The 26,163-nt window shown below is 39.6% G+C and overlaps 1 protein-coding gene across 1 annotated transcript in view; it reads left to right on the top strand.

Annotated features, from left to right (window-relative positions):
• Positions 1 to 26,163, top strand: part of LOC126273243 (venom dipeptidyl peptidase 4-like) — a 327,710-nt gene that overhangs the window by 198,892 nt on the left and 102,655 nt on the right. Inside the window, exon 12 of the mRNA XM_049976788.1 lies at positions 8,778 to 9,001. Coding sequence (XP_049832745.1) covers positions 8,778 to 9,001 — 224 coding nt within the window. The remainder of the gene's footprint in view (positions 1 to 8,777; positions 9,002 to 26,163) is intronic.

The raw sequence follows: 26,163 nt of genomic DNA, 5'->3' as shown, positions 1-26,163 counted from the left end.
TTTGAACTGCAACGCCTTCAGTACCTTTCAGAAGTTACATTACTCAACAGACTGGCCCATACACACCACTTCAGCGCCATGACTTAGGTCAGTGTAGCAGTTATATTGTAAGTAGGCTGTTTAGGTTTTATTATTGGTAACGCCGCCGCCACGTAGCGCTCTGTATAAAAATCACTGGCTGTGCCGTGTGCAGTCTGTGGCTGGTTTGCATTGTTGTCTGCCATTGTAGTGTTGGGCAGCGGCAGCTGGATGCTAACAGCGCGTAGCAGTTGGAGGTGAGCTGCCAGCAGTGGTGGACGTGGGGAGAGAGATGGCGAAGTTTTGAAATTTGTAAGAATTGATGTCATGATATATATATATATATATATATATATATATATATATATATATATATTATGATTATTAATGTAAATACATTGTTTGTTCTCTATTAAAATCTTTCATTTGCTAACTGTGCGTATCAGTAGTTAGTGCCTTCCATAGTTTGAATCTTTTATTTAGCTGGCAGTAGTGGTGCTCGCTGTATTGCAGTAGTTCGAGTAACGAAGATTTTTTGTGAGGTAAGTGATTTGTGAAAGGTATAGGTTAATGTTAGTCAGGGCCATTCTTTTGTAGGGATTATTGAAAGTCAGATTGCGTTGCGCTAAAAACTATTGTGTGTCAGTTTAAGCACAGTCGTGTATAATTTTTCTAAGGGGACGTTTCATATAGACCAGTCTCGTATAAATTTTTCTAAGGGGACGTTTCATATGTCGACCCTTAGCCGAGGATACCTCACTGGAATCTTCTGATTTTTCTTGTAGTTTGTGTAGTTAGTATAGCCTTTGTTTATTGCTAGCGCGTAATCATAGAGAGAATTTCCTTTGTAGCTGCAGTCTTTCATTGTTGTACAGTAAAACAGTTGTGGCATGCATGTAGATTTGCACGAAGTATTTCGCAGCTGCGCTTGCAATTAACTAGTTATTATTTTCAGTGCTATGTTAATGTGTTTTCTTATTTTGCTCTTCAAATAGTGCTTTTCTGTGTTGTCGTGTGAAATATTGTGACTATAATGGCCTGTGAAAAACGTAATACTAGGCTCCAAAGTAAACTGAGAAATGACAGCGAAGACGAAAGCAGTGTGTTAGCGCCACCATGTAATGAATTAACTAATGTTCAAAGTAGTAATTTGGTAATTGTACATAGGGAAATGGAGCGGGCTGCAAACAATGGTGTAGACAGTGACACAATTAGTGAACAGGGAAGCATAATCGTTCGATCGGTTGGCAACCGCTCGCCTCAGGAGTCCGAAATGACAGGACACATTTTTGCAAATACTGTAGATTCAGGTTTTGCGTCCTCACCGGTTTCTCAAATAAGTCAAGACACATTTTCTCTTTTTCAAACTGCGAATATTGCCGGTTCAAATGCATTGCCGAATAGTACTAAGGAACATGTTTCAGACACCAGTGCACTGTTATTACAATTAATGCAACAAATGGGACAAAAGCATCAAAAGTTAGACACAATGGAACAAAATCAGAGACAAACACAGCAAAAGCTTCAAAAGTTAGACACAATGGAACAAAATCAGAGACAAACACAGCAACAGTTGGACACAATGGAACATAATCTTCAAAAGTTAGACACAATGGAACAAAATCAGAGACAAACACAGCAACAGTTGGACACAATGGAACATAATCTTCAAAAGTTAGACACAATGGGACAAAATCTTCGGAAGTTAGACACCACACTTGAACAAACACGTGAAGATTTAACTACTGAGTTACATAACATTGAATCGAAATGTCAAAAAATCTGTAATGACGTAAAAACACAAATTTGTGAGCATTTCCAACCTATTTTTTCGCGGCATGAAAACGCATTACAGAATCACGAAGCAGCCATAAAAGAATTGCAAACTTGTTCGTGAAAATCACGACACCTTGCAAGCTAAAATGGACTCAGTTGCATCCACCGATTCGGTTACGCAACTTGCAAGAACTCAGAAAAACTTAAAGGACACCGTAGATTCGATTTCAACTCAAATGGACACTCTGAAACTTGGTTCAGAAAAACACACTGAGGAAATGTGTTCACTATCGGAGAAAGTAGCCGAACTTTCGGATCAGTTCACTAATTTATCTACGAAGGTAGATAATAATCTGAATGACACAAAACCGGTGATCTTTAATGACATAGAAGAGTGCGAACAAATTAGGAAATTCAAACAAAGTCTGAATCAAATTAGTACGCAACACCAATCCGGGAAGTACAAGATCAGCTGACACAGGTAATACAACAATTACGTATTTCAGAGGACAGTCGCACTCCAATACGGGAAGAGGGACATAGAAATACGGAACAGCCACAAAATAATAACACAGAGCACTTCGGAAATTATGAAAGAAATTGGCAAGGTACACCGAATTTTGAGATGGAACCGCCGAAACGACGTAACAATGACCGACATGCGACTCGCCGACATGATGATTTTGACTATAAGCTGTTCATTACTACACGTAAATTCAGAACATTTAAGAATTCTGACAACGACATTCATCCACAAGCGTGGCTTCATCAATTCTCTCATTGTTTTCCTCCCAACTGGTCATTAGAACACAGATTAGAATTTATGTGTGGCTACTTGGAGAATGAACCAGCAGTAAGAATGCGATCGGTCATTCACGATTGTCACAGTGAAGGAGAATTTTATCATGCTTTCCTTTCAGCACATTGGTCTCAAGCTACACAAGACCGAGTAAAACATAGCATAATGATGATGAAACACTTTGAACAATCTGAATTTTCCAGTCTTGTCAAATATTTTGAAGACATGTTGCATAAGAACCAATATCTTTCAAACCCATATAGCCCTTCAGAACTCATCCGCATTTGCATAATGAAATTGCCTGAACATTTAAGGAATATTATTTTGGCAGGGGGTTGCAAAGACGACATTGAAGCTTTTCAGGGACTCTTACAAGAATTAGAAATTGACACAGACAGTCGCGGGATGTGAAAACAGGAAAACGATCACTACATGTCACATCCGTCGCAATTCCGCGATGAAAGAAACAATAACAGGACACGACAAGGCCATTCTCACAACACATATCGTGACCAAAACAGACACCACCCATATGACAACCACTGGCATAGTAATAGTTACAGAGAAAGATCGCATTTCCGTAGTAATGAATATCACAGAGACAATCAGAGAAACAGACAATATGGAAACCAAAATAATTATTATCACGGAAATAATTATTATCATGGGAGACAGAATAATTTCAGACGCAAGGGTCCACTGCGCCGTGATAACTCAGGGAGAAATTCTCCACCACTTAACCGACAGGAAAGAAACTACAGGAACTACCGACATGACGACAGACGATATAATCATAACGACAGACCGGAATTTCATCAGAACTGGCGGTATTCAAACAGAGCTGGGCCCTCTCGGCAAGGTGAATTTGTAGAAGTTAGGTCTCCTAATCCCAATAACGGCGCGCGCCAGCAAAGAGACAGACAATGACGCGCACCGCAGGCAGCCGCGTGCTAGGGCTGGCTCAGAGAAAAATAACATAGACGCTAACCTTGAGCAAAATTCCCGTGTTCCTTACCGACGTAACCACATGATAATTGCGTTGAAACTGAAACTCTGCGTACTACGAACAGTAAAAGATTGCACCACATTTCACATGTAAAATCGTTTATTGAAAGATAATCTGCTTTTTACCTTTGTCTTTGCCATAAAACATTTCACTTCACATTACTAGTATGCTTTGTCAGACTTATAATCTGTTAACATGTAACAATATTTGAAGTCAAATATCCAATCAAGAACTAAGAGAACTTATCTAAACAGAAATTACGAATGCATTCTTGCAGCGAACAGACGACACAGTGTTATTGTGTGTGTACATTCTTGCTTGTTAGATGCACGATTACGTAACGACCATAAGGCTCACATACCTAGAACATATACTGCTAATGAGATTTTAATGCAATATTTTGGTTTACTTGAAAAGACATTCTTTATTTGAAGTACCTTCTGTGAGATTAAAGATGACTTAGCATTTGGTTTCTTTGATAGCTACACGATTATATCACGACGCTACTAATGTGTGACACAATTTACATTGTGCTTTTGCGGTGTATCTGTTTTATATCTGCACAGTTTTTCTGAATTCTTCTGGAAAGGAAAACATGTTTTAGTAGTAACTTTGTGGTATAGCTACAATGAGACATCCTTTTCTGTAGCACAACAACACGTTACAGTACAGTACTTACTTCATCACAGCAATAAGCGTAGTAACTACGATATCTATACGCAAAGCATTTCACTTTTGTTTATCATGAGGTAAGTACATTGACTTCTGCAGAACTTAGCTTTTGGAGGACGATAACTACGACACTTCCATAGAGATTATCTTACAACAAGACGCACAGTTTAGCGCTACAGTACACGTATTTGAGTAATTAATTTTGTACTTGAAACATTTATTTTTAAAGATATTTGAAGTACAATGATACAAAGGTTTTCCGTGATATATTTCATTCCATTGCTGTAATCTGTAACACCTTAGGATATAATTACACTAATCCTCAGGGTGGTACACGCTTACTTTGTGTACCATGTGTCTGGCAAGCACAAGGAGTCCTAGCTAATATGGTATTTGCTTATACAACTTTACACATCGGTACCATATTTCTCTAACACATAAATTACATAGCTATCTGATCATTTAACTGAGAGAAGTAAACATTTATTATACTACATCAGTGACAGATGTTTACGTAATTACACAGTTGGATAACTTCACACTTACGAAATTGTATTTTGTCTGTACTTCATATTTTTTCGGAACCATTGTGATACTATGAGAGCTTTGAATGGCATATTTGGTATGAGATCATGATTTTTAAAGTACGTTTGAGGTAGATGACACTTTTGACATTAGCAGAGAATTTTTTTTAGGTTTTGAAATTACTGAAGGAAGCTACGACGATTTTGAGAGTTGACTGAGGTGTTACGATACTATTACGACGACGACGTGTATTGTGCTGTTGCGGAATGTTTATGATCAATAAGCTGATGCTATATGAGTTATTTGATTATGCTACGTATCTGTTATGATGAAATATTGAAGAAGTGTCGACGAATAAGGTAAGGAATAATGAGTAGTGCTTAGGGACTCTGGTTTGTGAAAAAGGTTGTTGGACACCAAGAATCGTACTTTAAGAGTTATGAAATGTATGTAAATGCGTGAATGTATTACAGTGCCGACGAAAATTTGATGGACACTGTTATATCAATAGGATTTTGTTCCTAAAGATTTGTAACGCAAATTCTTGACCTGTGAAATATTTTTATATGAGACTGTCACTGTAGCGGAAACTGCTGTCGTAAATATTTTGGCATGAAAGGTAAGTGACCGTGACGTAATGCGTTGTGAGCGTCCAGGTGTGCCAGCCGCCTTGAGAAAAAGTCATTAGTGTGTGCCTTTCAGAGGCACAGGTGGAGAAAAAAGGAGGCCATTAATCTCGGTATTGTCATTCCTTTGTAGAAAGCATCGCAAATATGACACTCTCAAACTTGAAAACATACGATTATACTGTGGAGCTCTTAATTGATGATATTTATTAAAATGCCTAATGAAACGACGAGAAACATTTCACGTCTATTGTCTTGCTAGTTGAAAGACTGTTTACTGCATTATGAAACACCATATGGCTAGTGAATGACGTTTCAAGCCTTGCTTTGCCTATTTTGTTTAATACCTAGTTTCTAGCTGCACTGCAGCATTGGTTACTATAAAATTTAATGGATGTACTAATATAAATATTTTATGCCTACAGATCCAGTAAATAATAACTTTAAGATGTACTTAAAAAAAAAAAAAGAAGCTCATAAAGACATTTCCCTTCACAGGCATTGCATACAGAATTTTCTTTTCAAGTACATGGTAATATTTTTTTACAATAAGTTTTTGTGGTTCACCACTTTAATTATATAGACATTAAGATGTGAATATACATTTCCCTTATCTGCATTGTTGTCTTTACTGTAATATTTTTTCTGCTTGAGCTTTGTCATGTTTAGATATAAGTTATTGCATTTTCTGCTGCTGTTTGCCAGGCATAGTGCTACTAAATTTCACTTCGCATTACTCTGTTAAGCCAGTTTTACTACTGATTTATTTTTCTTGTTTGCTGCTTATTGCCTTATATTAGTTGTAATATTGCGGCTTCCTTTGCCAATTTGAATTTTTTGTCATTGCTGTTTGTGTTAATTGTTTTGTGCTGCTGCATTGCGTCGTCCCTTAGTTTAGCATCTGAGCTCAGTAGGTTTAAGTTAGCTTAAGAGGGGGTAGACTATATAAGAAACTAATGAAGAATTGGAAGAAAAGCATTGAGAAGCTATAAGAAAATGGTTTGGCCAAAAAAGTAGTGTACAGTGAAGAAAAACTATTTTTGAAAGAGGATGTGAACAGAATACAGAAAGCATGCTTGGACAGGATATATATATATATATATATATATATATATATATATATATATATATATATATATATTTTGTCTGGAGCAAATGTTGAAATAAGAGGGACGATCTATGGAATGAACTTCTGGGTTTGACTGCAGTACCAAATGTTACACTGAAAACAAACCCTGTCCTTTCCTTTTGTGTTATCCCACTATGTGTTTGTGTACCCTTGTGTATTTATTTTCTTCCAGTCTCTGTGTACTGTTTCATAGACTTTTTTCTCTTCTAATACTAAGCTACATTCACTATGATGAGGAATACTGTTACCCTCAAATATAATTTGCATTAATAATATGTTATTTACTTCGCAAAGATGTTTAGCCATTATTTGTTCTGTTTTGTTCTAATGCTCATGTGTGAAGTTGATGTTTCAAAAGTTATTCTGATCTTTTATGTATGTACTTATGTCGTAATTTTTGTAACACTGATGTATTTGTTATTTCTATTCTTTTGTAAAGCCCCTATTACTACAAATGTTATCTGCATTGTTACGTTCTTTAATGATGTATTTTGTACCTTTGTTATTGTATTCTTATGTTATAAAATTGTAATTGACACCGGTGATCAAATTAAGTAACTTGCAAATTACATTTCATTGCACACAATTCTGTTGGTCATAGTATATGGACAACATGTGAGGAATAGGGACTGATAGTGTTTGCACGTGTGTTAATAATTCAGCAAGGGACTGGATAACAACATTGCTGGTTCTAAGGACATTTCAAACAAATTCTTTGTGAGTGCACAAGTGGTGGTTTATGGACTTGCTATATTCTTTGCAAGACTCTTCGAGGGTTATTGTGCACCTGCACATTCGCAACAGGACTACAAGGACTACAGTGGGTCTACACCTTTGATGATCCACCAATACCATTATTTCTACAAGGACTACAGTGGGTCTACACCTTTGATGACCCACCAATACCATTATTTCTACAAGGACTGCAGTGGGTCTGCACCTCTGGTGGCCCACCAATAGTAATCTCTACCAGGACTACAGTGGGGCTGCTCTGTGATGACCTACCTACCGATAGTCTTCAACGTGGACTGACTCTGCTGTGGCCCATTACCTGTCTGCATGTCGAGAGTCAGCACTTTCTTTCGTTGAAAGGACAACACTACTTCTTCAAGACTGCATTGAAATCCACTACTTCCATGTGCATTTTCTTTTACTACTCAGACTTTGAGAAAAACACTGCAATTTTACTTTGATGAATGATCAGGACTATCTTTATGGACTGTGAGAAAATTTTAGCTTTTGACCAACATTGTATCGATAAGTGTGTGCATTTCATTTCTTTGTCATTGTAATTATGAAAAAAATTTTCAAATCTGTATTGGCCACTGCCCAAAACAATTTGTAAATTTTTTTGTGGGGAGCATGGGGGCTATGTAAGTAGGCTGTTTAGTTTTTTTTATTGGTAACACCGCCGCCACGTAGCGCTCTGTATAAAAATCACTGGCTGTGCCGTGTGCAGTCTGTGGCTGGTTTGCATTGTTGTCTGCCATTGTAGTGTTGGGCAGCGGCAGCTGAATGCTAAGAGCGCGTAGCGTTGCGCAGTTGGAGGTGAGCCGCCAGCAGTGGTGGATGTGGGGAGAGAGATGGCGAAGTTTTGAAATTTGTATGAATGAATGTCTAGAACTGATATATATATATATATATATATATATATATATATATATATATATATATATATATATATATATATATATATATATATATATATATAATGACTATTAACGTAAATACATTGTTTGCTCTCTATTAAAATCTTTCATTTGCTAACTGTGCCTATCAGTAGTTAGTGCCTTCCATAGTTTGAATCTTTTATTTAGCTGGCAGTAGTGGTGCTCGCTGTGTTGCAGTAGTTAGAGTAACGAAGATTTTTCGTGAGGTAAGTGATTTGTGAAAGGTATAGGTTAATGTTAGTCAGGGCCATTCTTTTGTAGGGATTATTGAAAGTCAGATTGCGTTGCGCTAAAAACTATTGTGTGTCAGTTTAAGCACAGTCGTGTATAATTTTTCTAAGGGGACGTTTCATATAGACCAGTCTTGTATAATTTTTCTAAGGGGACGTTTCAATATGACCACCTAGTACCAGGTCTGTACTACCTACAGCACTTCAAAACGACCAGTGTGCGCTTTTAATGGACTGTCAAAAATTTGGTCTGGTGAGTTCACAGGGCAGAGCCGCTTCAGTAGTCGGTGTGCGGTTGTGTGAAGATTTTGACGTGCGCACTGCAGGTACTACCAGGCCACCGAGGAGGGACGGCCGTCCACGCGGCAGGTGTTCGCCGTGGAGGAGGGCGGTGAGCCCCGCTGCCTAAGCTGCGCCCTGACCAGCCCAGAGGGCAACCTCTGCCAACGGGCCGACGCCTCCTTCAGCGACGACTTCGAGTGGTTCGGCCTCTCGTGTGTCGGGCCAGACCCGCGTTTCTCCAGGCTACTGACCACTGCTGCCCCAGATGGTGAGAACACCGACTTAATTTACGTTTCGTATTAACACCGCCTTCAGGCAAAACGGCGATTGTTCCAATTAATATCAGCTACCAGGAAATGAACGAAATACATATCAAAAAGAATAATCTCTCATGCTGACATGAGGAAAGCTTCCAACCGATTTCTCATACACAAACAGCAGTTGACCGGCGTTGCCTGGTGGAATGTTGCTGTGATGCCTCGTGTAAGAAGGAGAAATATGTACCATCCCGTTTTCGACTTTCATAAACGTCTGATTGTAGCCTACCGCGATTGCGGTTTACCGTATCGCTACATTGCTGCTCGCGTTGGTCGAGATCCAATGACTGTTATGGGCTCAGGAGGGTAATACGGAACGCCGTGCTGGATCCCAACGGCCTCGTAACACTAGCAGTTGAGATGACAGGCATCTTATCCGCATGGCTGTAACGGATCGTGCAGCCACGTCTCGATCCTTGAATCAACAGATGGGGACGTTTGCAAGACAACCACGATCTGCACGAACAGTTCGACGACGTTTGCAAAAAAATGGTTCAAATGGCTCTGAGCACTATGGGACTTAACTTCTGTGGTTATCAGTCCCCTAGAACTTAGAACTACTTAAACCTAGCTAACCTAAGGACATCACACACATCCATGCCCGAGGCAGGATTCGAAGCTGCGACCGTAGCAGTCGCGTGGCTCCGAACTGAGCGCCTAGGACCGCGAGACCACCGCGGCCGGCGACGTTTGCAGCAGCATGGACTATCAGCTCGGAGACCATGGTTGCGGTGCCCCAGACGGGAGCGCCTGCGATGGTGTACTCAACGACAAACCTGAGTTCACGAATTGTAAAACGTCATTTATTCGGATGAATCCAGGTTCTGTTTACAGCATAATGATGGTCGCATCCGTGTTTGGCGACATCGCGGTGAACGCACATTGCAAGCGTGTATTCGTCATCGCCATACTGGCGTATCATCCGACGTGATGGTATGGGGTGCCATTGGTTACACGTCTCGGTCACCTCTTGTTCGCATTGACGGCACTTTGAACAGTGGACGTTACATTTGAGATGTGTTACGACCTGTGGCTCTACCCTTCATTCGATTCCTGCGAAACCCTAAGTTTCAGCACGATAATGCACGACCGCATGTTGCAAGTACTGTACAGCCTTTCTGGATACAGAAAATGTTCGACTGGTCCCCCGTGCAGCGCATTCTCCATATCTCTCACCAATTGCAAACGTCTGGTCAATTGAGGCCGAGCAGCAGGCTCGTCACATTACGCCAGTCACTACTCTTGATGAACCGTGGTACCGCGTTGAAGCTGCATGGGCAGCTGTACCTGCACGCGCCATCCAAGCTCTGTTCTCTGTTAGTCTCAATGCCCAGGCGTATAAGGCCGTTATTACGGCCAGAGGTGGTTGTTCTGGGTACAGATTTCTCAGGATCTATGCACCCAAATTGCGAGAAAATGTAATCACGTGTCAGTCTAGTATAATATATTCGTCCAATGAATACCCGTTTGTCATGTGCATTTCTTCTTGGTGTAGCGATTTTAATGGCCATTAGTGTATTTTCTCATTCACTATTTACAACAGTCTGCCAACGCTGTTTGCACAACGACCACATATGTTAAATTAAGGTCAGCGTTGGCCATAATATTGCTGTTTTATTGATGGCAAAATCGATTTTCAATCACACAGTGATCATCTTCAGTGCTATGGTGTACAAATTAAATTGTGATCGCTTCTCAGCTTTGGTTAATGATAACTAGAGTTTAATTTTTACATCACAACACTGAAGATGATCACTATGTGATTGATCAATATGTGATAGGGGACTGATGGCCTCAGATGTTGATTCCCATAGTGCTCAGAGCCATTTGAACCATTTGAACCTAGCAAAAGAAATACGCTATGAAGTTATGCACCAATCTAATATGATGGAAGAGAACGTTCTGTTAGTCTGTCAAATGCAGGGCGCCGTAGACAAAGGCGCCCAGGTTAATTTAGTGTTCTTCGACTTTTCGAAAAGCATTAGATGAAATTCCTTGCTGTTGTAGAGTGACAAAAATACGAGCGTACCGTGTATTGGACTAGATTTGTGGTTGGCTTCGGAACATTCTAAGACAGACAACTCAGTTATTCTTAATGGAACGGAATTGACGTAAGTAAAAGTAATTTATTTGGTACTCCAAGTAAGTGTTTAAAAACCGTTGCCGTTTACAGTATAAAATGTGTTTTAGCTTGAAACAACTAAATAAATGGAAAATGACACATCGTACGAAAAAAATGTCCTAGGTAAATAGTTAATATTAGTCAAGGGAACATCTGTCTGTGCTACAACACACCTCCTAACCAACCGTCCTGCGTGGGTGGGGTCAATTTTGTATTTTAAAATGGGAACACTCCCCTTCCCCATTTTATTGCGTATGTGGATTCTACACCAACAAATACTTACAGTTCACTCAAATCATTGTTTCCTGTCGTGGTAGAAAGCACTGTAAACGACAAATATCAAGGGTGTGTATCCTTGCAGTTAAGAAGCGACGCATTTGATTTTACATTTCATTTACGATGTAAATGTAAACCTTTGTGTTCTAACGGTTGATACTGATGTTCAAACATTGGTTGAATGTTGCAAATGTAATAACAAAATGGCTCGTCATTAACATTCCTGGCAAATAACCTACTTGTATGGTTACGTAGTTTCCTGTTCCCTACGGGGTTGAATGTGGTTAAGTCCCCAAATCATCGGAATGCTTGATTTCGGTGGCCGCCCTCGAAGCCCACTAAAAGGGTGAATGATTTCAATGTGCGCTTCCATCCAACCGCCATAGCTCTCGCGCTGGTCACTATGCAGCTACCGGCGGAATACAAACCACAACCATTGTAAGAAGGTAAAATGTTCATGACATGATAATAACAGGTGCAGCTGCCATGGATGCTCAAAGGAATCAAGCACCCGAATGGTGGGTAGCAAGGGGTCATCGCTATCAAACATCCCTATGGGAACAGAAGAGCATTACATCACTCTAAACGTAGTTTCCAATCAGCCATATTATACTGTACAATGAAATCTGCAACACTAAAGTAAATTTCGAACATAAATATGAACCGGTAGAACACAAAGGTCAACATGTACATCGTAAATGAAGTGTAGAATCAAATGTGTCGGTTCTTAACTGCAAAAGCAGGCACACATAATATTTGTCGATTAAAGCGCCATATACAACGAATATAAAACAGTGGTTGAATTAACTGTACTTATTTTCTGGCGTAGAATCCGAGTATGCAATAAAAATGGAAGGTTCCCATTTGAAAATGCAACGTTGATCCTGCCCATGCAGGATGGGTGCTTAGGAGACACTCAACTGTAGCATAAACAGATATCCCCATTAGTAATATTAACTTTTTCACTTAGATATTTAGTTGACTTAAGTGAAAACAAGCACTCGTTATATGAATAATGTAATTCAGGAATGGCCAGGAATTCTGCATGGGTCTAGTGTACTCGCCACCTGACTGCACACTTTCCCCACCATCACATCACGTTGTCTGAGCAGGAGGAAGGGGTTCAAAATGGATCTGAGCACTATGGGACTTAACATCCATGGTCATCAGTCCCCTAGAACTTAGAACTACTTAAACCTAACTAACCTAAGAACAGCACACAACACCCAGTCATCACGAGGCAGAGAAAATCCCTGCCCCCGCCGGGATCGAACCCGGGAACCCGGGAGCGGGAAGCGAGAACGCTACCTCACGACCACGAGCTGCGGAGAGGAAGAAGGGGAAGAGAGGAAAAATACAAACGTATTGCATTTAGATGTAATGCTGATCATCTTACATGCGGATTAGTCTCACATTTCGTAACAACACAGGTCACAAACAAACAAAATGTTCGGTGTTAATTATTTATGGTGCGCTGAGGACGGAATAAAATGTATATCTGGTACAAACTGTCTGCTTACGGACAGACACAGAGAGAATCTCGGATAATAGTTACTTCAGTTGCTACGTAATCGTGAATTAGTTTCTGTAGTTTCATAATGGAAAGAAACGTTTCTAACGCATATGTTGATCGAAACATTGGATCACGTTTGGAGCCTCATTATGGAGACGTAGAAACGTTTCCCGAGGGAAACAACGTGGGACTACTGGAAAGTTTTATCGGAAAAGAATTAGTCGTCCAAACAGGAACTGCACCGAACATCGATCGGTTCTATTTGTAAGCGTGGGTCGACATGGGAAATTTCAACTGAAATGGCAAATGGTCTCGAAAACAGCTCAAACAGGTTTTAGACTGGCAGTGTTCTCAAGACATTTAGAAAACTATTCCTGTAATTCGTTCAACGCCACAATGAATTCTTAAAAATTCGCGTTTTCTAGAGCAACAGTGAGCTTTAGAAATGCTTCAAATGGCTCTAAGCACTATGAGACTTAACATCTGAGGTCATCAGTCCCCTAGAACTTAGAACTACTTAAACCTAACTAATCTAAGGACATCACACACATCCATGCCAGAGGCAGGATTCGAACCTGCGACCGTAGCTTCAGTTAAATATGTAGAAAGTTCATTACTCCAGATTAATTAATTTTTGGTGTTGCGATTTTTTCCTGTCAGTGTAGAAAAAGCCTTTACAGAGAATGGTGGAAAGCAACCATGGATCTGAGGAATGGTATCAAAGACTCGTTTGAAATTCGAAGAGGAGTAAGCCGGTGTTGTTATCTTCCACAAACTCTGCTCATAATGCAGTAAAATTTCTGTAATTCGAGCCCCTGCAATCCGATCTTCCATTTAATCTAAGGTGCATGGCAGATGACTACGACGTTAAAAAAATGAAAAGAATATCAGTGATGAAAATACGCAGGGGGTGGGTGTGATGGGCGGCGGAGATGCAGGCGCATACATTTTTTACGATCGTGCCCACTTTAGCCACTATTGTTTCACTCACTGCCAACCAGTATTTTCTGCTCAGTCTCAGTGCGGTGTATATATGTAGATGGGTCGTGTTACAGAAAAATTATTGTTTCTGCCATTTTTTGCGAATACGAGCGCTGACTCTTCAAAATAGAAGAGGTTTGTTTCTTTGGAGGTGAAAGTTGTAGCACTGAAAAGATAGGAAAGTGATGAGACTATAAAAAATGGTAACAGCAGAATTAGGTGTAGGTGAAGCAACAGTACGTGGCTGCCGACGTAACAGAACCAAACCAAAGCAGTACTGTTGTCTCTTGTTCTTCTTCTAAATAACATAAAAATTCACGGATCGTAAAACCATGCAAAAACCACATAACTAACAGACTAGTGAAGCCTTTTACTTGTGGCTTACTAATCAGCGAGCTACAGGAAGCCCAATAAGTAGTACTATGGTATAATGTATCGATATCATCCCACTGGAATCAAAGTAGGCAATGTGACAAGTTTCCTTCAGTCGCCAGTAGTGGTCATACGGGATCTGGTGGGCTCAATGGAGCACGCCCACCGAGCCTCGCCTACAGTGGTTCGGTACTACAAGCGTTCTCAGCCGCCGCAGTGTAAGACGGCTGGTGGCAGTCACTCAGCCCGATCACACTCGGAGCCTCTTCCCTAACGAGATGCGGCGTAGACGCCATCTAGTCGCGACTCAGACTCCATCATTCGTGTGTTATTCAGAGAGTCTGATCCTTGTTGATACTGAGATAGTTGGACTCAATTTCAAATGGTTCAAATGGCTCTGAGCACATAACATCTGAGGTCATCAGTCCCCTAGACTTAGAACTAATTAAACGTAACTAACCTAAGGACATCACACACATCCATGCCCGAAGCTGGATTCGAACCTTCGAGCGTAGCAGCAGCGCGGTTCCTGACTGAAGCGCCTAGAACCGATCGGCCACAGCGGCCGGCGGAATCAGTTCCTTCCTATATTATTTGTAAAGAGTCTTCGTACGTTTGGAGAAATGAAAGTTACGTAAATCATCTGTTTGCTGTATTAACTTGTTCACTAACCATTTGTGCTCCTGTTCAGCTTCCCTACAACGAAAGCTGCTGCACCACTATATAGCCGACATCCCCTTACCATTGTGTACGAAGTCTTACACGGCAGGTCTGATAAATCAAGAGAAGACTGAAGACATGGCATGCATTTGATTCAGATCTGTGGTGAAATGCTATCTGCTGAGTCAAAGTGATCCAAGGGAAAGTAAAAAACTACAGTAAATCAAGAAAATCAGTCACTGGATCAACTTTATAACTGTGGTGAGATAGGACTCAAGTATAGAATGTTTCCAACTCAAACGCTAGAAGCCAAAAATGAAGATTCCGCTACATGTTATAAGAAATGGAAAGATAAGAGTAGCGATCCTAACTTGGAGCAATGCCTCTGGAGATCATAAATTGTTAACTGGGAATTCTGAAAATCCAAGAGATTCAAAAACTATAGATGCCGGCCTTTCTGGTTTTGTTGTTGTTGTTATGGTCTTCATTCCAGAGACTGGTTTGATACAGCTCTCCATGCTAGTCTATCCTGTGACTCTTCATCTCCGAATAACGACTGCAACCTACATCCTTTTCAGTCTGCTTAGTGTATTCATTTGATCCCTCAGAACACGTTCTACCAACCGATCCCTTCTTCTAGTCAAGTTACAAATTCCTTTTCTCCCCGATTCCATTCGGTACCTCCTCATTAATAACGTGATCTACCTATCTAATATTCAGCAATCTTCTGCAGCACCACGTTTCGAAAGCTTCTATTCTCTTCTTGTCTAAACTGTTTATCGTCCATGTTTCACTTCCATACATGGTTACATTCCATACAACTACTTTCGGAAAGGACTTCGTACACTTAAATTTATACTCCATGTTTACAAATTTTTCTTCTTCAGAGACGCTTTTCTTGCGATTGCGTGTCTGCTTTTTATATCCTACCTACTTCGACCATCATCAATTATTTTGTCATCAGTTATTTTGCTTCCCAAATATCAAAACTCATTTACCACTCGTACTTTAAGTGTCTCATTTCCTAATCTAATTCCCTCAGCATCACCTGACTTAATTGGACTACATTCCATTATCCTTGTTTTGCTTTTGTTGATGTTCATCTTATATCCTCCTTTAAGGACACTGTCCATTTCGTTGAGCTGCTCTTCCAGGTTCTTTTCTGTCTCTGACAGAATCACAATGTCATCAGCAAACCTCAGAGTTTTTATTTCTTCTCCATGCATTTTAATACTTACTCCGAATTTTTCTTTTGTTTCCTTTACTGCGTGCTCAATATACAGATTGAATGACATCGGGGAGAGGCTACAACCCTGTCTCACTCCCTTCCCAACCACTGCTTCCCTTTCATGCCCCTCGACTCTTATAACTGTCATCTGGTTTCTGTACAAATTGTAAATAGCCTTTCGCTCCATGTATTTTATTTCTGCCACCTTCACAATTTGAAAGAGCGCAACCCAGTCAACACTATCGAACGCTTTCTCCAAGTATAAATATGCTAGAAACGTACGTTTGCCTTTCCTTAAATCATCTTCTAAGATAAATTGCAGGTTCCGTATTGCCTCTCCCATGTTCCAACATTTCTACGGAATCCAAACTGATCTTCCGCGAGGTCGGCTTCTACCAGTTTTTCCATTCTTCTGTAAAGAATTCGTGTCAGTATTCACAGCCGTGACTTATTAAACTGATAGTTCGGTCATTTTCGCAACTGTCAACACCTGATTTCTTTGTGATTGGAATTATTATATTCTTCTTGAATCTGAGGGTATTTCGCCTGTCTCATACATCTTGCTCACCAGATGGTAGAGTTTTGTCATGACTGGCTCTTCCAAGGCTATCAGAAGTTCTAATCGAATGTTGTCTACTCCCAGGGCCTTGTTTTGGCTTACATATTTCAGTGCTCTGTCAAATTCATCACGCAGTTTGATACTCCCATTTCATTTACCTCTTCTTGCATTCCCATAATATTGCCCTCAAGTACATCGTCCTTGTACAGATCCTCTATATACTGCTTTCATCTTTCAGCTTTCCCTTCTTTACTTAGGGCTAGTTTTCCATCTGTGTTCTTGATATTCATACAGGTGGCTGTCTTTTCTCCAAAGGTCTTGCATGGGGGTTTAATTAAATATAATGCAAATAATGTTAATTTTAGTCGCTGTTTGTCCGATTACGAAGTCTCGAAACCGGTTGGCCCTGACTAGTATTACTCCACAATCAGACTGCATAGAGTAACAACAAAGAATGAAGGAAATTTTCGTTAACACAATTAATTAATTAAGTCCCCAGCAACTGTAAAAGCTACGAAACAACAAAGCACAAATGTAACTGTTCTGTGTGTGGAAGTGTGATTCAACGTACACATCTGGCACGGTTCTTCCTCAATAAGTCAAGATATTTTAAACATCATTTACACTGAAGTAATTAAAAAAACAGAAATACTGTGATTTCACATAGAAACCAGAATTACACTCTAATACGTGAACACAAGCCAGATGCTTTGTTGACTGAACCTGTGACCAAGAGGCATTGTTATTTAGGGAATTTGAAATAGAAAATTTTTTTTCTCTTACCTCATATATATTGACGATAAATACACTCTTATCATTACAACATCCCCAATCGAACAGCATCGGCTGTCTAGCCCATCAGAACAACTGCACACGACATGCTCACAACTAGTGCTGCAACTACGACTACCTCAGAGCTACAACTGCCCACGGCAGCTTATGAACAAGCACTGCCAGTGGAGGCGGCTTAATAATACTCTTTGGCGCAGTACCATCAGTGGCACCCAACAATGTTGAGAGGTGCAGACACCAACAAGTGACATCATCTCAGTAGAAGCAGTTTCATCAGTGGCACCCAGCAATGTTGTGCAGGTGCAGACACCAACAAGTAACATCATTTCAGGAGAAGTAGTTCCATCAGTTGCATCCAGCAATGTTGAGAGGTGCAGACACCAACAAGTGACATCATCTCAGTAGAAGCAGTTTCTTCAGTGGCACCCAGCAATGTTGAGCAGGTGTAGACACCAACAAGTAACATCATTTCAAGAGAAGTAGTTCCATCAGTGGCACCCAGCAATGTTGAGAGGTGCAGACACCAACAAATGACATCATCTCAGTAGAAGCAGTACCATCAGTGGCACCCAGCAATGTTGAGCAGGTGCAAACAGCAACAAGTGACATCATCTCAGTAGAAGCAGTTCCATCAGTGGCACCCAGCAATGTTGAGCAGGTGCAGACACCAACAAGTAACATCATTTCAGAAGTAGTAGTTCCATCAGTGGCACCCAGCAATGTTGAGAGGTGCAGACACCAACAAGTAACATCATTTCAGGAGAAATAGTTCCATCAGTGGCACCCAGCAATGTTGAGAGGTGCAGACACCAACAAGTGACATCATCTCAGTAGAAGCAGTTCCATCAGTGGCACCCAGCAATGTTGAGCAGGTGCAAACAGCAACAAGTTACATCATCTCAGTAGAAGCAATTCCATCAATGGCACCCAGAAATGTTGAACAAGTGCAGGTACCAGTCCATAATATTCACTATGACTAATCAGACAGTTCATCAGAGTTCATTAGCAGAAATTATACTTTTCCAAGTGGCACCCACCAATGTTAATATGTGTAAGCACGAACAACAATTTGATTGCACACACAATTGCTTTTACAAAATTATTATCTATGCTCTTACATTAAACATACAAATTAAATAAACACACAAATGATATCAGATAATTGTCATATTAACTATTACAAATACACAAATATCAGTAAACCTATAATATTTATGGGTGTCAGTGAAAGCCACAACAAAGAAGTAAAATAATATTTAGGAGATAGGTCGGTACCAATTATTTGGGATTAGGAAAGGAAAATACACAAAACACACTCACTCATCTTTCATCCACATTAAGTACTACTGTGTAATTGAATAGTGTTAACTGTGTAAATGCAATTCTGTCAAAGATTTGATGTTCGACATGTGTATCAAGTAGTAGTGGCAACAACGTCATAGTCATCATGTCAAGACCAATGTTTGCTAAGCCAAATCAAAATGTACGGTTGCTGAACAACTGTCAGTGTGCCAAGATATGCAAATACTTCCTCTCTCTCAAAAAAAAGTATATACTGCTTATTGATTTAACAAAGTGTGTGTGTAGACAATCTTCCTTCAACTTGAGTGTTCTAGTCTGCCGTCTTTATCCTCCTTGTTCCGTATAAACCAACAAAAAAAAAATGCTTGTCACTTACTTTACTTCTTATCCACCAAAACTCCAATAATCATCAGCATCTCATAATCTTAATACTTCAATAATACCTCTTCAGTATGTCGATACATATAAACCTTATCACCAATATCATTTACCTTACCTCTTGTCCACCAGAACGCCTATAATCATCAACTTCACACAATCTCAATACCTCAATAATACGTCGATACATATACCAATATCATTTCACTTCCATAACAACTCTTTCCTCTAGTCAGTCTCCTAGAACAAGTACAGATAAAATCCTAGTGCAAACTTCAGTACATCATCCCATACAATCCGAAGACACAATGTCCACACACAACCTCTATGTAATCCATCTGACCCAAATTTTCTACTCATTATGAATTATAAAATACACTTTGGTTACCTTGTCCATCATTGAATAAAAGAAATGCATACATGACCTCTAACAGCCTTTAGTTTGAGTAACTTTCAGTAAGGACGAGTACGGAGTGTGAATGATCGTAATATTTCACAGTGCGTACACCATTTCAAGAATCATGGCAAAATGTGGAGTTTTCTTGTGTCAAATGTTACTTGCTATTTCAATTGCTCACGAAGAATGCAGTTAGTGTAGGTATGTCGTGTCGTTAGCTTCCTTCCTATTAGCTTAAATTTATACAGCTTCCATAAAACCTCCAGCTCATGTGACTTCAATGACGTTTCTTGTACTAATGTCGTTCTTAGAATTATGGCAGTTCATTTTCTTATCTTAAAATATAAGTCACTGAGCGTAAGCAAAACACGCAATAGCGAGTAAATATACCAGTAGAGAACAGAATGTTAACAAGTGGATCAGCACAATCCCTACAATGAGGCTCTGCCAAGCGAACAATCTATAATTAATACCATAGTGTGACCCAAACTCCATGTTCGTGTCAGCGTATATCAGCATTTCTATATACCAAATTAAAGAGTAGTTATGACAACAAACAAATATGTGTAATTATGCAATCCATACGCAAAGCAGCAAATATATATCTTACATAATAAACAGGTCATTAGCATCATATGAGCATAAGCAAATAAATGTTCATATGTAGTCCTAATAAGTAAACATGAACGCGCAAGCAGATAAATCACAAAGTATGACTTACATACATAACCATATCAGCACGACTAATCAGGTGACAATTATAATTTAAATAAATAAGAACAGCAGGCACATAATAAAAAAATGTGACATCAGTGAAAAAGCAGTGCAGCCAACCGATGAATAATATACATAATTAACAACCCTGTTCATTAATCAATCATTGTCAAAATCAGTTAACACAAAGTATAAATCACATAATCGCGAGCAGCAAATTACGTCTAAAGTACCTACCTAAGTGGAAATATGTTTCCTGAAAAATAAACTCAAATAATAGTTACCTTTTTAGTTTATTGCTTTGTTCTTCGAAATTACATTCTTCCTGAAATTTTCTCGATGGCAAGTCCTCTTAACGTCGAACAAACACAGATTTACCTGAAGTTCTTAAATATTTTATACAACTGTATCCTGAAAAATACTGAACGTTAATAACATAATTTATCAAGTCACTATAGCTTTATACTGAATTTAATCAGATAAATTAGACTGTATATTTGTTTACGGCTGTCAGTGCATTCGCACTGAGCGCTCCATCAGCTATAGGTAAGCGTGACGTAGGAAGTAATTGTTTGCGGTCAACGACTGCCTTGTGCGGCGCGCAGACTTGACTGTTGCTTTGAGTATGTGCCTCCGCCAGAACACGGCGCGGTATCCTTGTACTCTCCGTGTGTTTACATATAACTGTTAGTTTCTCAAAAGTATGTCATTCCACAAAAATTTTAACGTTCGATATATGATGTATTCCCTTAGAGCGCCGTGATTTAAGGGTTTCTACTTCGATAGTGTAATCATGAACAATTTTGCGAACCCTATATGGACCGTTATAAAGTAGACAAAATTGGCGACACAAGCCTTTTCCTTTGTGAGGCAAACGATGAGACTTAATTAACACCTTTTGACCAACTGACAAGGTTTTTAAACGACCAGGACGTTTAGCTGATTTTTCTCTTCTAGCAGCGGCAGATGCAATATTTTGTAGAGCCAGGTTGACAACTTCAGAATGCCGCAGTTTCCGTGAAGGCGGAAAACGAACGATTTCAGAAATGCGATTTGTCGGTGCTTTATTTTTTAATATCAATATAGGCGGTAAAGAAGTTGAATCATTAGGAAATTCATTCAGAATGTTTTGAAAAATATGAAGATTCTGATCCCATGTTCTGTGATTCTGATGACAATAAAGTCGACACAGTTTATTGATTTCCTTCATCCATCTCTCTGAAGCGTTAGATAGAGGGTGAAAAAGTGAAATGAAAACTGGTTTAATTTTACGACGCCGTAGAGTACGAGCCCAAATTTTAGAGCGAAACTGTAATCCATTATCTGATATAACTTTATCAACATGACCCACTTCTTTAAGAAAATGTTTGATGAAAGCATTAGATACTGAACGAGCTGTTGCTTTGCGTAAAGATGTAAAACACACATATTTTGATGTCAATTCCACGGCTACCAAAATGTACGCAAAACCATTAGTAGAACAAACCACTGGACCGAACAAATCGACTGCAGCCATGTCCTTTAATTTCGCTGGAATGATAGGAAACAACGGTGCTCTGTGAGAAATAGTTGGCGGCTTAGCCTTTTGACATAATTTGCATTTGGCAAGAACAGATCGAATACGTTTTTCCATATAACTGAAGTAGCAATTTTCTCGTAATTTATGAAAGCATTTTCTGGGACCAAAGTGTGCATAACTGAAATGTGTATACCAAATCAATTTATTAACCCACTCATCAGGAATGCAAACTAACCAGACAGAGTTGTCGACCGATTTTCGTTTAAAAAGAATATCATTGCGAACTAAATAATACTGTCTAATCGCTACACTTTCCTTTCTCCTCCACTTCTCCTTAATGTCCTTCCAGATTGGATCCTTGTTTTGCTCCTTAGTGATGTCCTGGAGCGAAGACGAAATAAAATTTTCAACCGCAACACCTTGAATATACATCAAACAATAATTGTTTTCTTTGCAGTCCTCCTCAGCACTTTGTTTCAAACCCATAGGTGCACGTGATAAAGCATCAGCAATAATGAAACTTCCTGGCAGATTAAAACTGTGTGCCCGACCGAGACTCGAACTCGCGACCTTTGCCTTTCGCGGGCAAGTGCTCTACCAACTGAGCTACCGAAGCACGACTCACGTCCGCTACTCACAGCTTTACTTCTGCCAGTATCCGTCTCCTACCTTCCAAACTTTACAGAAGCTCTTCTGCGAAGGTTCGAGTGAGTCGTGCTTCGGTAGCTCAGTTGGTAGAGCACTTGCCCGCGAAAGGCAAAGGTCCCGAGTTCGAGTCTCGGTCGGGCACACAGTTTCAATCTGCCAGGAAGTTTCATATCAGCGCACACTCCGCTGCAGAGTGAAAATCTCATTCTGGAAACATCCCCCAGGCTGTGGCTAAGCCATGTCTCCGCAGTATCCTTTCTTTCAGGAGTGCTAGTTCTGCAAGGTTCGCAGAAGAGCTTCTGTAAAGTTTGGAAGGTAGGAGACGGATACTGGCAGAAGTAAAGCTGTGAGTACCGGACGTGAGTCGTGCTTTGGTAGCTCAGTTGGTAGAGCACTTGCCCGCGAAAGGCAAAGGTCCCGAGTTCGAGTCTCGGTCGGGCACACAGTTTTAATCTGCCAGGAAGTTTCATATCAGTGCACACTCCGCTGCAGAGTGAAAATCTCATTCTATCAGCAATAATATTTGAAGAACCCTCTATGTAAACAACACTAAAATCAAATTCCTGTAGATACAGCGCCCATCGTGACAATCTTCCATGTGTTAATTTTGCTGACATAAGAAATTCCAGAGCTCGATGATTGGTGTAAACCTTAGTATGTCTGCCATACAAAAAGATGCCAAAGCTTGAAGTTCCGTAATCAAATAATTGTTTTCTGATTTAGAGAGAACACGACTTCCAAATGCAATCGTTTTCTGTACTACAACGCCGTTTTCTTCTATCTCTAGAAATAAGTGTGCATCTAGGCCTTTGTGTGATGAGTCCGTCGCCAGACAAAAATCTTTAGATAAATCCGGGTGTAAAAGAAGTGGAGCAGCAACTAAAGCATCACGAAGTTGTTCAAATTCTTATTGAGCTTCCTCATCCCAACACCAATTAGAATTCTTTCCAGATAGTTCACACGAGGTGAGGACAAATTATGCAATTTACCAAAGGCTAAAAAGGCAGGGTATTTTCTACAATCAGGGTGGAGTTCTATTTGCCAAAAACTTGCGCGCATATCGATCGAGGATAAAACTTTAATTCCATGGAAATGTTGAAGAAGTTCATCTAAGTTTTGTGGACGGTCAGTTTCAGGAATGATGATATTATTTATCTGTCTGGAATCCAGAACCAAACGAATTGACCCATCCTTTTTAAGAACGACATATAGTGGGTTGGTGTAAGGACTGACTGCTGGCTCAATAATGCCTTGATCTAACATGCATTAAAGTTCACTCTTAACCTTGTCTCTATAAGCCAAAGGAATAGCGTACGTTTTTCCTCGAAATGGTGTGTGTTCTTTTAATTTAAATAAATATTGTAAGCCTTGTATAGTTCCTGTGTAATGACTAAATACTGCAGCATGTGACATCATAATTTGGTGCAGTAGTTCTCTTGCAACGTCATCTGGCACTTCAGCTTTCTTAACCTTTTCATTAATTAATTCTTCGCTATTAATTACATCATCCATCCCGTCTCTGTATCTATTGTCGTTGTCATGAATGTACACATTGTCGTCATAATACTCAGCGAAAACATCAGGGGTAAGAAACCTTAAACGTTTTGTGTCTGATTCAGATTTCGTTAAACACTCGAAAAATTTCAAACATCTCGGCATTACGCAACAGTCAAATTCACACTTCCTTCCTTAAAGTTTAAAATTGCCTTATGTGTGTTAAGAAACTCCATACCTAATATAATTTGAGTACTGAGTAATGGAACAATAATAAAATTAGCAGAAAATTCATATCCTTGACAAATGAAATTTAAGTTGGTCTGTTTTTGACTTCCACACTTTTTCCAGAAATAGCTCCTCGAATTGTAGTTTTAGAAACAGATAACACAGGAGAAGCAATAGTTCTTACACATATACGAAAAACAGATTCACTAATAACATTCAATGGGCTCCCAGAATCTAAAACTGCAGTGAACTTATTCTTACCCACACATACTTCCGTAACAAGATGTAAATATGCGTTCACATTATTTTCCTTTTCGTCTAGCAAAATGTCTCTCATGTCTTCCAGGCGTACGTAGTATAAAGTCTTAGTGTTATTGCTTTCTGAACCGTCTATATTGCTGCCAGAAGCCGAAGCTACAAGTCATTGTGGATTGTTTGCGTCACGTCTTTGATTATTCGCGTCATTTCGCGGATCAATTTCAACGATTTGCACTTGTCTCTCTGAATTTCTCTCACGCGGAGGATGCCAATTAGACCCCTCCTGTCTGTTAAATGTAAATTCTTGGTTGTGTCTGTTATTAAAATTTGTGTTTTCCTGGCTATCTGCATGACTACATCTTGTGTAATTTCAACTGTCACTTCTGAAATTACTGTTAGATCTTCTACCATGGATATTTCTGTAGTAAGAATTTCTATTATTGTATGAATAATTTCTGTCTTGATGATACCGATTACTGTTTCCGTATGATTGATCATTCCGGTAGGAATTTCCGTTATTATAATTGTCTGTGTAATTTCTGTTAGAACGTCTGTTATTGGCATAAGGCTGGTATCTATTATCCTGTCTGTTTCGTCTGCCATTCTCAAAACTACCCATATAACGTCCATTCTCTCTGAAAATCTATTGTTACTGAAAAAATTACAAGAAGTCACGTCGTCGTTGTCATACTCAAGTTCTTGTAGCAAAGCCTTAACAGTCTCAATGTCGTATTTACATCTTCCGACTAAAGCAATTTGTCTTATCGATTGTGGCAGCTTAGTTAAGCAAATGCGAATTAATCCAGTCGGGCTATAAAGATTGGAAAGGAATTGATTCTTTCGAATCATATCTTCAAAGTATTCTGCCCGCGTGCGGAACTCCGACTGTTTAAAATTACGCTGCATAATAAGACTATATTTGACTCTGTCTCGCGTGTTTTCGAACCAATATGCCAATTGAAATGCATGATAAAAATCATTAAAATTATTATAATCTCTAATAAGTGCGCGCATCCGCGTCGCCGGTTCGGAATACACACATAAATTCCAGTTTGTGACTTAGCGGCCAATTTGCTGGAAGTGCGTACATAAATTGATCTAGCCTTTAACATAGATGTATGTCATTCTTAGAATTGCGAAAGATCTTAAATTTCCGAACAGTTAAAAAGTGTTTATAGTCAAAGTTTTCGCCTTGTGGCGACAAAGACCTACCGCGTCTATCCCAGTCCGAATGTCGGTTATTGTCAAGTTCGCGCGCCTGGAGCTGTCTTGTTGCTTCTCGTAAATGAAATAAAAATTATTTTCTTCAAAGCCCTCCGCTATCTGTGATTCTAAATTTCTTCTGCTGTCTTTTCCTACGATTTCGCTTTCAATTTGGTTGACTTGCTTTCGTAACGCCTCAAATTCCCTTTTAACGCGTTCATTAAATTTTCCCTGATTTTCAACATGTTTATTTATGTTCTGGTACTCTTCGGTTTCTGCAAATGGCAATGGAGCTGTATCATCTGAATCTCTGTCCCCATTTAAACTAAGATTTGTCAATTTATCTGAAATCTCCTCAAGTCTTTCCGATAAGTCACCTATTTGTTCTTTCTGTTTATTTACGTCTTCCGTAAGTGTCGCGACTCGGGTTTCAGTAGTGACACATTTAGTAGTTAACTGTTCACATTGT

This window comes from Schistocerca gregaria, chromosome 5, assembly GCF_023897955.1.
Source record: "Schistocerca gregaria isolate iqSchGreg1 chromosome 5, iqSchGreg1.2, whole genome shotgun sequence".
Lineage (NCBI taxonomy): Eukaryota > Metazoa > Arthropoda > Insecta > Orthoptera > Acrididae > Schistocerca > Schistocerca gregaria.
This window is presented reverse-complemented; position numbering and strand designations above follow the sequence as displayed.